A 14596-nucleotide genomic window follows, 5' to 3' on the forward strand; every position below is an offset into this window, starting at 1 on the left:
TTGAACTGGTTGAAAAGTGATTGCATTCGTTTTGGAACCGCACCGCCTCCTGGGGGTGAGCCAGGTGCCCCGCTCTGGCCGAAGGCGAAGTCGGCTCAAAACAAAAGTGACGTAATTATTAAGCTCATGGAGTGATGAGTAGGATTATGTGTTTTCACATGCAAAAGTGATTGCTTTGATAAAAACGCTTTATCTGCCTTCCCAATGAAAACTAGTTTGAAGATGCACCATGCTGCCTTGTTGACAACATGACCGACTGGCGCAGATTACTGTTGTATTGAGAAGGGTGCTCCTTCCTCCCTGCTTTCACCCAATGATGTGACTGGCCATTGCCTGGTTCAACCCGGGCCAGCGTAATAGAACTCCCTCACTGTGTGTGTTGGCCAGAGGGTTGTTGCCAGAGGCCGGATCCATAGGATGTCCCAAGGATACCGCCTAGCATCAACCATGAGACTGACTGGGTTTGAACCGAGGTGAATCTGCATGTCACAAGACTGTGTTAGCCCACTGAGCTTAAATCTAGGCATTAGCTCAGACAGATAACACACATTTCAGGCAGGGTTACTCATCACACAAGAATAATTCACTTTGTAGTCCTTTGTAGCTCAGTTCAGAGCACGGGACTTGTAAACTTTGATGACAATTAAGCTTGATTCACATAGTCCTACTGTTTATGTTCAGACTTCATATTATTGGAGTACACAATCGTCTATTTTACCTTTTCAATTACACAATACTTAGGCTAGACAATTGTTTACAAGTTTAGCAAAATGCAAAGGTGAAAGCAAAAGTGTTTACCTGACTGCTTTTAAAAACGTCGTTCTCCATTGCACAGCATGACAGGAAAGAGCAAAATGCCTCTGAACATGATTATTTGTCAATACATATGCATCATAATGTAGTGAGAATACTGTACCATCTGTGACGCAACGCATTGGCATATCCGAAATTCCATTAATTATACCGCATGTATTGGAGTCACATTGTTTAATTTTTCCCTTCTAAATCTGTTGGATAAAAAAAGTAAGGATCAATGTATATAATTAACGATTTAGGCCTATCAATAAAGATATTTTACATGAAAAACTGGGCTATACATTTCATTGTGTCAAAGCAAATTACTAAAGTTACACAGAATTTACACACAAAAACAAAAAAAGATTTATGATAGCAATTTTACTGGATTTTACTGAAGAAGCAGACGGGTCGATTTCTGATGGATGAAACAGATTCCGCATTTAATTATCCAAGTCGTAACGGGCATTCCCGAGTCTTTTCGGTGACTGGTATCATTTGTCTCCATTCACCTAAGGAGCCGTTAATTTTGCTCCCAACGGGCTTGTCGTTCAGTAGTTCTTAGGAATTGACCTAAAACCATGATAAAATTGTCAATATATAATTTAAATCGTAAAAAGTTGCCTACCAGATCGTGAAATTTGAGTTCAAATACACTTTTACCTGACCAGATTATTAGATGGCCTGCAAAAACAAATTGAGAAAAAAATGTAATGCACTGAAAAAATGAGCCCGAACTAGACTGAGGCTCCTCACTAGATTGTTCCTGCACTGAGCAATTACCATCTTCAGTGAATATTTTTATAATTTGTCAGCAGATGATCGATGTCTGGATTCTGGGGCTCAAAAAGCAATAACAGTAGGCTATGCAAATCAGGAAGCCAAATTAACGGCTCTTTCACAGCTGCAATTCGGTTCCCGACGGTCACCAAAAAGAGCCGTTCAAAGAGAGTCGTTCGTTCGCGAATGACCTACCACTACAACAAAGCAAGATGGCTGAAGTTGTGGAACTCCAGAAACTAAAGGTTGTTAACCCGTTTTAGCTTAGTTTGAAACGTCTAATACCGGTATTATATTTTGGGGAAATCAAGTATTGTATGTTGTTAGCTATCTTTACTTTGTAAATCATGATCTAGCACGCTGGGGATCTTCGGACACAAAGAGTCGTAGGTAGCTAGCTAGCAGATGCTAGCGGACAGGACGGAAATAGTCCATGCTTGCTGCACGGTGTAGCTAGCTAACAAGGCATTTTGAGGTTTGAGATATCCATGCGTGTATTGGGTTGGGGTGGCTTTGTTATTCAACGAGGGCCAAAGTTTGCTCTGCTACTGCTGTGAAGTTGGCAACTGACATCAGCGCATGCGCGACTACAAGGGAATGAATGAATGAAATTGTACAGGATGTTTGGCCTAACGTTCAAGCACTTCGCTGTTGGGCAGTAACATTTGAATTGCAAAAATTGCCATTTAGTAGGAAATCTCAAATGTAATCTAACCAGTAATCTACACTCATGTCTCTCCCACAGCTTGCTGAACTGAAGCATGAGTGTGAAACCAGGGGTCTAGATGTGAAGGGCAACAAAGTGGAACTGATCACACGACTACAGGCTTATCTGGAGGAACATGGTGAGCATGCAATAATGTATGGACTAAATACACATGGGGTCAGGTTCCCATACTCTAATAAAGCCTGGTGCTGTTTCCAATCAATCAAATGTATTTATACAGCCCTTTTACATCAGCTGATATCAAATCAGCCGATGTCAATCAAATCACATTTTATTGGTCGCATACACATATAGCAGATGTTATTGCGGATGTAGCGGAATGCTTGTGTTCCTAGCTCCAACAGTGCAGTAATATCTAACGACACACAAATCTAAAAGTATGAAAGTGGAATTAAGAAATATTAGGATGAGCCATGTTGGAGTTGAGTGTGTGTGTGATGGGATTTATGGACAGTGTGGATATAATACGTAGTATATCTGAAGAATACGTGAATAGAATAGTATATGTACAGCAATAGTTGAATAGCATGGCCTTGACTAGAATACAGGATATACATATGAAATGGGGAAAATGGTATTAAACATTTATTGAAGTGACAAGTGTTCCATGTCTATGTACATGGGGCATCAGCCTCTAAGGTGCAGGGATGAGTAACCGGGTGATAGCCAGCTAGTGACTAAGTTCAGGGCAGGATACTGGGTGGAGGCCGGCTAGTGATGGTTATTTAAGTCTGATTGTCTTGAGATAGAAGCTGTTTTTCAGTCTCTTGGTCCCAGTTTGGATGCACCTGTACAAACCTCGCCTTCTGGATGATAGTAGGGTGAACAATCCGTGGCTCATTTGGCTGAGGTCCTTGATTATGTAATTGGCCTTCCTGTGACACTGGGGGCTGTAGATATCCTGAAGGGCAGGCAGTGTGATATGTTGGGCTGACCGCACCACCCTCTGGATAGCCCTGCGGTTGTGTACGGTGCAGTTACCGTACCAGGCAATGCTACAGCCCGACAAGATGTAGGCAATGATACAGCCTGACAAGATGCTCTCAATGGTGCATCGGTAAAAATGTGAGGGTCTTAGGGGCCACATTTCTTCAACCTCCTGTTGCGCCTTGTTCACCACATCGTCTGTATGGGTGGACCATTTCAGATTATCAGTGATGTGTATGTTGAGGAACTTTAAGCTTTTCACCTTCTCCACTGCGGCCCCATCGATGTGGATGGGTGCGTGCTCCCTCTGCTCTCTCCTGAAGCCACGATCAGCTCCTTTGTTTTGTTGAGGTTATTTTCCTAGCACCACTCCGCCAAGGCACTCCTCCTTCCTGTAGGCTGTCTCGTCATTTTTGGTAATCAGGCTGTTGTCATCTGCAAACTTGATGATTTGAATTGGGCTATGAAAGTGTAACTTGCTGAATTCCAAATAAACTTATACTAGCCCCTACCCCTTGACACCCTTTTATATTTAAAAGGTGTGAGCAATATGGTGAAAAGTCTACCCAGTCTATGAAATGGTCAGGTGAATCATAAGCCTGATTTTCATCCTAAACAGAGGATGACATGGGCCTAAATGAAGATGATGTTCTGGGAGAAGAGCCAGAGGTAAGCCTGGTTTTAAACCACTATAGCAGCAATGGCACTTCGTGTATGGATTAGATGGGTTCCACCATGTCCAGTAGAATTTTGATCATACAGTATAAAGTCACTTTGTACATGCTGCAATTGCTTATGTGAAATATCTGCTAGGAAAATAAATGTAAAATCGTAGGTGCATTTCTTGATGATGCTTTATGCATTTGAACATGTAGGACCTCACGAAAGAGGATGCCATCACTGAGGATAATGACAAGAAACCCATAGTGTCTGAGGAGTAAGTTTTTCCTTTTATGTGAACACACATTGAAGAGTGACATTTTCTCCATTTTCCTGATGATCTGATGTCCCTATTGAAATATGTTAATCATGTGATTTTAATGTGTTTTAGGACGGCTGAAAAGAAAGTGGTAAAAATCACACCCCCAGCGTCTGTGGATGAGGTAATATGATGCTTGCTGCAATCTCACCAGTCATGACAAGTCTTCAATGCAATGGTGGTGTGCTAACCTTATAATTAAAATGTTTTATCCTGTTTTCCCAGAGGGTACAGAAAAGAGCAGAACGCTTCAATGTCCCTGCGTCAGCTGATGGCAAGAAGGCCATACGTGCTGCCCGGTCAGTATCCCACAAATATTCCCCACACTATTGATAGGGCATATCTATTAACCTATATTGACAATTTGCATTGTGTTTCCCCCCCCCCCCCCAACCCCTTTACGCTGCTGCTACTCTCATATATGCATAGTCACTTTAACTATACATTCATGTACATACTAGCTCAATGGGGCCGACCAACCAGTGCTCCCGCACATTGGGAAACCGGGCTATCTGCATTGTGTCCCACTACCTGCCAACCCCTCTTTTACACTACTGCTATTCTCTGTTCATCATATATATATGCATTGTCACTTTAACCATATCTACATGTACATACTACCTCAATCAGCCTGACTAACCTGTCTGTATGTAGCCTCGCTACTGTATATAGCCTGTCTTTTTACTGTTTTATTTATTTACCTATTGTTAACCTTATACCTTTTTTGCAATATTGGTTAGAGCCTGTAAGTAAGCATTTCACTAAGGTCTACACCTGTTGTATTTGCGCACGTGACAAATAAACTTTGATTTGATTAAATATGTATTGTGTTCAGGTTTGGTTTGCCCGCTGCTGCACCTCCAACTTCCACCCCAGGTCAGTGTGAATCTTCCAGTGGTTTTATTATTATTTTTTAAATCCAAGAACCATAACCTGCAGTCAGTTTATAAACAAGTGTTGAACAACCTCATTATCACAAGTAATTATGTTTTCTCCTGCATTTGCACTCTGGTTTTAATTAGTGTTTCTCTCTATCAAAGGTGTTACTGTGAATAAATCCACTGTGAGTAATCCAAATATGTGATAAACAGTGACCTCCCCTCATTTAAATAATGTAACCATAAGTGACCCAGAAGATTTAATCAAACATCTATCTCTGTGTAGGCGGTCAGCGTTGAACAGCTAAAAAAGCGAGCAGAGCGATTTGGCGGGAACGTTTCTTCAGTTTCCAAGAAGGTGAGCGCCTAGGGATAGAGCAGCTTCTATCCTCCCTGGACAGCTTTAGGTACACCTATCTAGTACTGCCTTAGACCCCCCCCCCCCTTTGCCTCCAGAACAGCCTGAATTCATCAGTGCTTTCTAAAAGGTGTCGGAAACATTTCACAGGGATGTTAGTCCATGCTAGTGCGATAGCATCACGCAGTTGTTGCAGATTGTACGGAGGTACATTCATGCTGCGGACAGCCTTTTCCATCTCATCCAAAAAATGCTCTACTGGGTTGAGGTCTGGGGACTGTGCAGGCCACTCAAGTAAACTGAATTCGCTGTCATGTTCCATGCAATGTTTTTCTACTCAAATTGTCCAGTGTTTGAACGCGTGCCCACTGGAACCACTTCTTGTTTTTAGCTGATGGGAATGGATCCCGGTGTGATCGTCTGCTGCAATAGCCCATCTGTGACAAGGATTGATGAGTTGTGTGTTCCGAGATGCCGTTCTGCGCCGTTATTTGCCTGTTTGTGGCCCGCCTGTTAGCTTGCACCATTCTTGCCATTCTCCTTTAACCTCAACATGTTTTCACCCACAGGAGTGCTGCTGACCAGATGTTTTTTTGTTTGCTGCACCATTCTTGGTAAACCTTAGACACCGTCATGCTTAAAAAGCCCAGGAGTGCGGAAGTTTGAGATACTGGATCCGGTGCACCTGGCACCGTAGATTATACCACACTCAGTTGCTTAGGTCACTCCTTTTGACAAGTCTAACGTTCTATCGAACAGTAACTGAATGCCTCTGCCTGGTTTATATAACAAGCCACAGCCAAGTAACGCACTGTCTGTAGGGGCGATCCATTTTCGTGAATGGGGTGGTGTACCTAATGAACTGTATAGTGTGTATTTTTGACTACAGGGCATCCTGAAAGAAATACTCAATTGCAACTTTGTGATTATTACACTTCAGCATTTCTGATTAAGCCACCTCCAAGTTAAATATTTAAGACCATATGTCAAATCACATTTTATTGGTCACATACACATTTAGCAGATGTTATTGTGGGTGTAGCAAAATGCTTGTGTGTTACAGGTTGAGGAAGATGAAAAGCTGAAGAAGCGGAAAGAAAGATTTGGGATCCTCGCTGCGGTTACACCTGACGTTGAGGTATGTTTTCACATTCTGTATTGAATCAATACAGGTATTATACAATTTCTTTGATACTTAATACCGTAGAGATTTTTTTTTAGTGGTTACATTTTTTTCCCACAGGCAAAGAAACGGAAGCGTTCTGAACGATTTGGAAATGTGACTGTGTAAATTGTGGTATTTACAGATGTTTTATGTTTATTTTATTTTGTTGCAAACAGAACTGAAATGTACTGTATATAGCTTGTCAATTATCAGTTGCATTACATTTTGTCATTAAAGTTGTTTTCAATTATTTTCTGTGATTCTTTCTATGGGTTTGCTACTTGATTATCATCTAGTTGTACCAAGTGGAGTACACGGCCTGGTAGCAGGGCACCCGCCTCATTGGGTCCCCCAAGATAGCAACTAACTACTTTTTAGCTACTTTGCAACTACTTAGCATGCTCGCTAACCCTTCCCCTAACCTCACTTCGTACCATATGTTTTTCAAATTCGTACCATAAAATGTATGATGGACATCCACAAATTAATACACACCAAGTGACTCGGATTTACATACAGGATAATATGAAATGTCCTGAGACCGGGTTGGTTTGTGAGTAATTCTGCTGAGTAGTAATAAGAATAGTCATGGATTTCTTTGAAATAGCAATTTCTAAGAAGAATCTCGGTCGCTTTTAAAATCGAAGCAAAAATGTTGGATTTATTGGGCGATGTCTTCCACACCTTCAGATGGGCCGTTCAGAAAGCCTATCTTGAGCGGAGGGAGCATTGATACAGCCAGGCAGGGAGGTAGAAACACTCGGACACAGCAGGCCCCGGAGTTCTTCATAGGGGACATGGTCGTCTGACGTTCACAGCTCCTCAATTGGTAGGCTGAATTATCCACTACTGAAGGGTGGTTATTCCACGACTGTAAAAGCGACCAGACCACCACACCTGCAATAATACAAAACAGTCCCCAGACGAGGCGATATTCTGCATCCCACGTCCAAACCGGGAATATGTTATAGATTAACTCACCCTTGTCTCCTGATTGTAGGCCCTTTGCATTTACTTTTCTGTCAGGCCTTGGACACCAGAGAGGTTTTGTTTATTTGCCACAGATGTTTAGAAATTATGTTTAGGGACATATGGCATATGTACGCCATCCACACCATTGACGTCAGTTCCTGTGACGTACCACGAGTCTAAAATATTGTCCTTCTCAGTAATGGCGGCTTCGTTCCCTTCTCCTTCTGGAACAAACAACAAATGGTACTTCACCCGAGAACAGATCGAGAATAGCCCGTCTCGTCGTGCGGGGCTTGATCCAGACAAGGAATTATCCTACAGACAGCAAGCCGCGAACCTTCTACAGGACAGCGACTCAATGTGTATCTTTTTGTCTGGCCGGGGACAATTTGTGCCTGCTAACGGTTAGCTATAGAGATTGATGCCGGTTTGGCGGCATGGCTAGTTGCTATCTTATATGGATACTAGAGGTCGACCGATTATGATTTTTCAATGCCGATACCGATTATTGGAGGACAAAAAAAGCCGATACCGATTAATCGGCCTATTTATTTATTATAAAAAAATGTTTTAAATATATATCATACACACATTTTTGTAATAATGACAATTGCAACAATACTCAATGAACACTTATTTTAACTTAATATAATACATAAATACACACACGCAGCTCTGAAGTGACAATGATACTGAATAGTCTGCTTAGGAGACAAATACTCTCAACTGTTTGAATAAAAATAGAGTTTAAGTTACCTGTGATGAATGTTGAAAACAAAAACTTTAATTTCTATATGCAGGAAATCCTATTTTAATAATGGGCATGGTAAGAATTGACAACCAAAGTGCGAGTCATAATTCCCATGACACCTAGCAAAATCTGAAAAGCGGTTCCTTCATTTATTCCATAGGATATTTTTAGATTCACTTAAAATAAGGTCTGTGTTTCGTGTAGGCTTACATCACCGTGCCAATTTTATAACTGTGTAGATATCCATAGGACAAGTTAACTCTGATCAATATTGGCTAATTATAAGCGAAGATAAAAATTGTAGAGTGGATTTATGAAAATATGTTGACAAACGTTACCTTATCCTAGTGAGATATACACGGTATCAAAACGTCGAGGCGGTTTAAGCCTGCACGAAACACAGACCTTATTTGAAGTAGATTAAGACATTCTCTATGGAAGACATGAACGGTAAAATAACGAAGGAAACCCTTTCAAATTCAGCCGCAAGTTATTACAGGAATTATAACGCGTCGACTATTTCTCTCTAAACCATATACCTTTGACTAATCCAGAAACTATCACCTCGAAAACAAAACGTTTATTCCGTTCCGTATTTTATCTAACGGGTGGCATCCATGAGTCTAAATATTCCTGTTACATTGCACAACCTTCAATGTTGTCATAATTACGTAAAGTTCTGGCAAATTAGTTCGCAAAGAGCCAGGCGGCCCAAACTGTTGCATATACCCTGACTTTGCGTGCAATGAACGCAAGAGAAATGACACAATTTCACCTGGTTAATATTGCCTGCTAACCTGGATTTCTTTTAGCTAAATATGCAGGTTTAAAAATATATACTTGTGTATTGATTTTAAGAAAGGCATTGATGTTTATGGTTAAGTACACATTGGAGCAATGACAGTCATTGATTGATTGTTTTTTATAAGATAAGTTTAATGCTAGCTAGCAACTTACCTTAGCTTACTGCATTCGCTAACAGGCAGGCTCCTCGTGGAGTGCATTGTAATCAATGCAAGATTGGATCCCCTGAGCTGACAAGGTTAAAAATCTGTCGTTCTGCCCGTTCCTAGGCCGTCATTGAAAATATGAATGTGTTCTTAATTGACTTGCCTAGTTAAATAAAGATTAAATAAAGGTGTAAAAAAATAATCGGCAAATCGGTGCCCAAAAATACCGATTTCCGATTGTTATGAAAACTTGAAGTCGACCTCTAATGGATACTATATTCATGTTAGCCTATTTATTAATCTGTGTTGTGTACAGACTGGTGTAGTTACTAACTATTTGTAACAAGCAGCCCAGACTTGCTGCTGTGACTCGCGAGGGCCAGGGAATTGTGTTCTATTAGCACAACTAGATAGTTAGCCAGTTAGCTAACGTTGTGTGTAGGCCTAGGCATACGCTTCCTGCGGAGAACAAAAGCCAAGCAGGGGCCGTTTGTCAAAGTTATTTATTATTAACGGGGTTCAGGTGTATTAAACAGGTTCTTATATTTTGATAAAAGCATTGGTTTTGTTGGCCATAGTGTTAGGGTGATATCAAAGATATGTGGCGCTGTTGTGGGAGCTAAGCTGGCAAACTTTTTCTGCTATTACAAGTGGCTAGCTAGCTAGTAGGCTAAAAACATCCTGGGACAAGCGAACGTTAACTGGCGTTAATTAACTACATAATATAAATGGTATTGGTGAGGTCCAATGCTGTAATGTGATAAAATGCCCCTGTGTATTAAAGCTTGTTAGTTTCTTATTTCTGATACCATGTCATTGGCTTCTTCGTGGCCATTTATTAATTACTTCCTTAACTACAACAAATTCTGACCCAGAATGTCAAACTGGTCTCAGAGTAATTCGTATTATTGTGTACGTAAATCCAAGAAACATAATATAGTATGATATGTTACATTTCGTATGGTATGTATTAATTTGTTCATGTGCATCATCCATTTTGTATATGTTACTAAATACAATACTTAGCAAAACGTACAATATGTTACGAATTCTAGCTAGGTTGCTTACATTAGCTAGCTCACTAATGTTAGCTAGGTTAGGGTTACGTTTAGGAGTTAGCTAACCCTTCCCATGGCCCTTTAACCTAACATAAAATGTAGTTAAAGTTGCTAATTAGCTTAAATGCTGAAGTTGTCCATGATGAGATTCGAACTCGCAACCTTTGGGTTGCTAGACATTTGTGTTTTACCTCACCCATCCACCCCAACCATACTAAATGGATTGACTCGGATTTACATACAGAATCTGAAAACTCAGACCAGGTTGAGAATGCTGTTCTAGCCAGCTAGTATGTTGTTCTAGCTAGCCAGTTATGTCCTACTATGTACCATCAGTCAACAATAGGAGTAGTTACAATAGATCACTTAGCTACACCCACAACTAGCTAGTTTAGTTGAAAATAAGTTGGTAGCTGCTGTTACATAACATAACCGTAATTTCTCAAAAAATACTTTGAGTTAAATCTCACTGAGATATTATGTTATCCTTAACCCTTATGCATCAGGTCCCAGCTAACAATTAATACTGCTATTGTGTATATGCACCGATTCTACATGATCCAGTCCTTCACCAGGTTCCACAGAAATGTAAGTACTTTTGCACACTGACAGCCTCCCTTCCACAATTGTGTCTTGTAAAGTTTTAATTAAATCTTATGTGAAATGCATAATGCGTAGCACTAACAAGACACCAGTTTTGATCAAAATGTACAACTTTTTTTTTTTTACCCCTAGGTCATAGCTCCAGCAACACTGTTCCTGGCTGCAAAGGTTGAGGAACAGCCCCGCAAGTTGGAGCATGTTATCAAGGTGACCCATGCATGCCTCAACCCTCAGGACCCTTCACCAGACGTCCGCAGTGATGTAAGTCTCCATGGTCTGACCACTCCACTTCAAACTCACTATGACATTTGCAGTGTGATCCTCTGACCACAAACTGATTGTGTAGATCCAGTGTTCTACCTTTTTTGGTATTTTTAAACACCCAAAGTACGTACTTGTGTCAATATGCATGATGGTAGTTGCATCATAACTGTTTGACATTGATTTCTCTGCTTGTAGGCTGTTGGTGTGTTATGATTATTATTTTTTTGTTTAGATATTGCTTTATTTGATACAAGTTCTGGCAAGAAACGGAGCAATAACATTTAATGCAACTTGACTTTAAAGTTCTTGATAACATTTGAAGTGGTCTTGATATCGTTTGTGAAAAAGACATAGCTCCAATACATTCTCTCTCACAGGTTGTGCCTCACCAGCTCGTTTTCTCCCGTTGTGCTGTTTACAAACACACATGACTGGCTCAACTGTTCTGGGGAACTACGGTAAGCTTCGTCATGTGACAGGTGCAATGAACGCAATCTGCTTTATCTCTTAACGTGTTGACTGAAGTTATTAACTTAAAGTAGCTACAAATTTTCACATTTATTTAAAATCTTCAAATAGTCAAACTGTGTGAAAATGCCCTAAAAAAGCCTAAGGTCAGGTCCGTGAACAACACACACAAATCAACTTTACATGTCCCATGTTTACTGTACTGTGGTAGTAGCAAGATGCACTCTAGTGCCCCCTGTATTCTCTGCTTGCCATCACATATTGCCCGAGTCTCAACTGACTAACCATGTTGACGCTTAACTGTATCGTTGCTGCTTCAGCACCTGGTGCTCACCTAAAGTATGTATTTCCCTTCCAGAACCACTAATGAACAGGATAAGGATCCACGTGTTGCCGTCAAGCTGGGGCCGTTTGTCCCAGACTGCCCGTACCCAAGAGCCCAAGGCCTGTCCTTCACCCAGCGGCCCTGCTCCCAGCCCTGCCTGGAGGGAGTTCTGCATCAAACACGTCCTGGAGGACAAGAACACCCCCTACAGACAGTGTAGTTATGTGTGTAACAAGAATGGCAAGCGCTTCCCGAATGCAGCCCCTAAGGTTGAAAATAAAGAATGGTGAGTGAAGCAACTTGGATATAAATGTCTTCTATCCAGCTCTCAAAACAACAACTACATGTTGTATGTAGGCTTAAATTGGGGAAATCCCTTGAAGTGTATCAATGAAGAGTCCTTTTCAAGTTTGTTTGCCATAAATACATTGGGAATATCTGCGCCATCTGTGATTCTCTGTGACCTTAGTTCTTGTCTGACGTGTGACTCTTATGTCTACGTTCAGGGTGACCTTCTGCGTGGAGCACTTTAGGTGGAATGCCATGGCTCTCCAGGCCCAGTTGAGGAAGGCCTCATCTGGTCCCTCTCCTGAGGCCTTCCTATCTCTGCTCAGTGGATACAACTGCACTGAGACCGATGAGCAGGACAGTGGCCGCAGTGAAGCCAGCCTCATCCTAGGTGTGAAATGTTTCTGCACCATCTTTTTTCTTTCTACACATATGCATTGGCAACATATTTTAACCTCCTATTTTATTTATCAGAGACCATGCACAACAAAATGTGTTGCACCATATTTAACAGCTCATTTTTTACTCTCCGGTGTCCTGATAGCTGTTCTTTTTTTATAATAGTTGCTATTCCAGGTAAAGGGAGCATTTACTATTAAGTGCATGGTCCCATTCCTGTACATTCCTCCACTGCATTGAGCTAAGTCACAGTCCAGGGGAGCTGATGAGGATTGTCTGTCCAGCTGTCCTCATCTACAGAGTGAGGGTGAGCAGGGACCACTCGTTCCTGACCAGACCTGTAGTGGAGACCCAGACAGTGAAGCTGACAGCATTGACAATAACCACAAGGACCCTCTTAAGTAAGACTGCAATATTCGGATACTGTGTTCTCTACCACATTACATACAGTTGAATACAATTCTTCATACAATTCCTGACATTTAATCATAGTAAAAATTCCCTTAATTAGGTCAGTTAGGATCACCACTTTATTTTAAGAATGTGATGTCAGAATGATAGTAGAGAGAATGATTTATTTCAGCTCTTATTTCTTTCATCACATTCCCAGCGGGTCAGAAGTTTACATACACTCAATTAGTATTTGGTAGCATTGCCTTTAAATTGTTTAACTTGGGTCAAACGTTTCGGGTAGCCTTCCACAAGCTTCCCACAATAAGTTGGGTGAACTTTGGCCCATTCCTCCTGACAGAGCTGGTGTAACTGAGTCAGGTTTGTAGGCCTCCTTGCTCGCACACGTTTTATCAGTTCTGCCCACAAAGTTTTTTTTATAGGATTGAGGTCAGGGCTTTGTGATGGCCAGTCCAATACCTTGACTTTGTTGTCCTTAAGCCATTTTGCCACAACTTTGGAAGTATACTTGGGGTCATTGTCCATTTGGAAGACCCATTTGCGACCAAGCTTTAACTTCCTGACTGATGTCTTGAGATGTTGCTTCAATATATCCACATCATTTTCCTGCCTCATGATGCCATCTATTTTGTGGAGTGCACCAGTCCCTCCTGCAGCAAAGCACCCCCACAACATGATGCTCCCACCCCCGTGCGTCACGGTTGGGATGGTGTTCTTCGGCTTGCAAGTCTCCCCCTTTTTCCTCCAAATGTAACGATGGTCATTATGGCCAAAGAGTTCTATTTTTGTTTCATCCCAGAGGACATTTCTCCAAAATGTATGATCTTTGTCCCCATGTGCAGTTGCAAACTGTAGTCTGGCTTTTTTATGGCAGTTTTGGAGCAGTGGCTTTTGTCGTTATAGGACTCGTTTTACTGTGGATACAGATACTTTTGTACTCATCTCCTCCAGCATCTTCACGGGGTCCTTTGCTGTTGTTCTGGGGTTGATTTGCACTGCTCGCACCAAAGTACGTTCATCTCTAGGACACAGACCTCGTCTCTTTCCTGAGCGGTAAGACGGCTGCGTGGTCCCATGGTGTTTATACTTGCGTACTATTGTTTGTACAGATGAACGTGGTACCTTCAGGCATTTGGAAATTGCTCCCAAGGATGAACCAGACTTGTGGAGGTCTACCATTTTTTTCTGAGGTCTTGGCTGATTTCTTTGGATTTTCCCATGATGTCAAGCAAAGAGGCACTGAGTTTGAAGGTAGGCCTTGAAATACATCCACAGGTACACCTCCAATTGACTCAAATGATGTCAATTAGCCTATCAGAAGCTTCTAAAGTTATTTTATTGTAAAAAAAAAAAAAGTTTATTTATAAAGTATTTTCTTTACTGCATTGTTGGTTAAGGGCTTGTAAGTAAGCACTTCACTGTAAGGTCTACACGTGTATTCAGCACATGTAACATAACGTTTGATTTGATGTCTTGTTTTGAGGTGTTTCGACTGATT

General features: G+C 41.3%; 2 protein-coding genes across 2 annotated transcripts; both read left to right on the forward strand.

Annotated features, from left to right (window-relative positions):
- Positions 1-1720: 1720 nt before the first annotated feature.
- LOC120059143 (SAP domain-containing ribonucleoprotein-like) lies at positions 1721-6861 on the forward strand. Its single transcript, XM_039007977.1, has 11 exons — positions 1721-1820; positions 2321-2420; positions 3849-3898; positions 4105-4166; positions 4281-4332; positions 4434-4507; positions 5044-5084; positions 5249-5271; positions 5373-5444; positions 6508-6582; positions 6688-6861. The coding sequence occupies exons 1-11, from the start codon at positions 1788-1790 to the stop codon at positions 6733-6735; spliced, it is 630 nt and encodes a 209-aa protein (XP_038863905.1). The 5' UTR covers positions 1721-1787; the 3' UTR covers positions 6736-6861.
- A 919-nt stretch (positions 6862-7780) lies between these two features.
- On the forward strand, positions 7781-13190 carry LOC120059609 (cyclin-T1-like). The gene is made up of 6 exons (XM_039008739.1): positions 7781-7941; positions 10847-10928; positions 11076-11204; positions 11585-11665; positions 12034-12286; positions 12507-13190. Exons 1-4 carry the CDS (start codon positions 7781-7783, stop codon positions 11636-11638), a joined length of 426 nt encoding a protein of 141 aa, XP_038864667.1. The 3' UTR covers positions 11639-11665; positions 12034-12286; positions 12507-13190.
- The last annotated feature ends 1406 nt before the right edge of the window (positions 13191-14596 follow it).

This window comes from Salvelinus namaycush, chromosome 14, assembly GCF_016432855.1.
Source record: "Salvelinus namaycush isolate Seneca chromosome 14, SaNama_1.0, whole genome shotgun sequence".
NCBI classification, from domain to species: Eukaryota; Metazoa; Chordata; class Actinopteri; order Salmoniformes; family Salmonidae; genus Salvelinus; species Salvelinus namaycush.

Coding starts and splice junctions, on each gene's coding strand:
- LOC120059609 (XM_039008739.1), top strand. CDS start 7,781: ATGGCGGCTTCGTTCCCTTCTCCTTCTGGAACAAACAACAAATGGTAC. Junction 7,942..10,846: donor CTACAGGACAGCGACTCAAT/GTGTATCTTTTT, acceptor CTTATGCATCAG/GTCCCAGCTAACAATTAATA. Junction 10,929..11,075: donor TCACCAGGTTCCACAGAAAT/GTAAGTACTTTT, acceptor TTTTACCCCTAG/GTCATAGCTCCAGCAACACT.
- LOC120059143 (XM_039007977.1), top strand. CDS start 1,788: ATGGCTGAAGTTGTGGAACTCCAGAAACTAAAG. Junction 2,421..3,848: donor GGCTTATCTGGAGGAACATG/GTGAGCATGCAA, acceptor CATCCTAAACAG/AGGATGACATGGGCCTAAAT. Junction 5,445..6,507: donor TTTCTTCAGTTTCCAAGAAG/GTGAGCGCCTAG, acceptor TGTGTGTTACAG/GTTGAGGAAGATGAAAAGCT.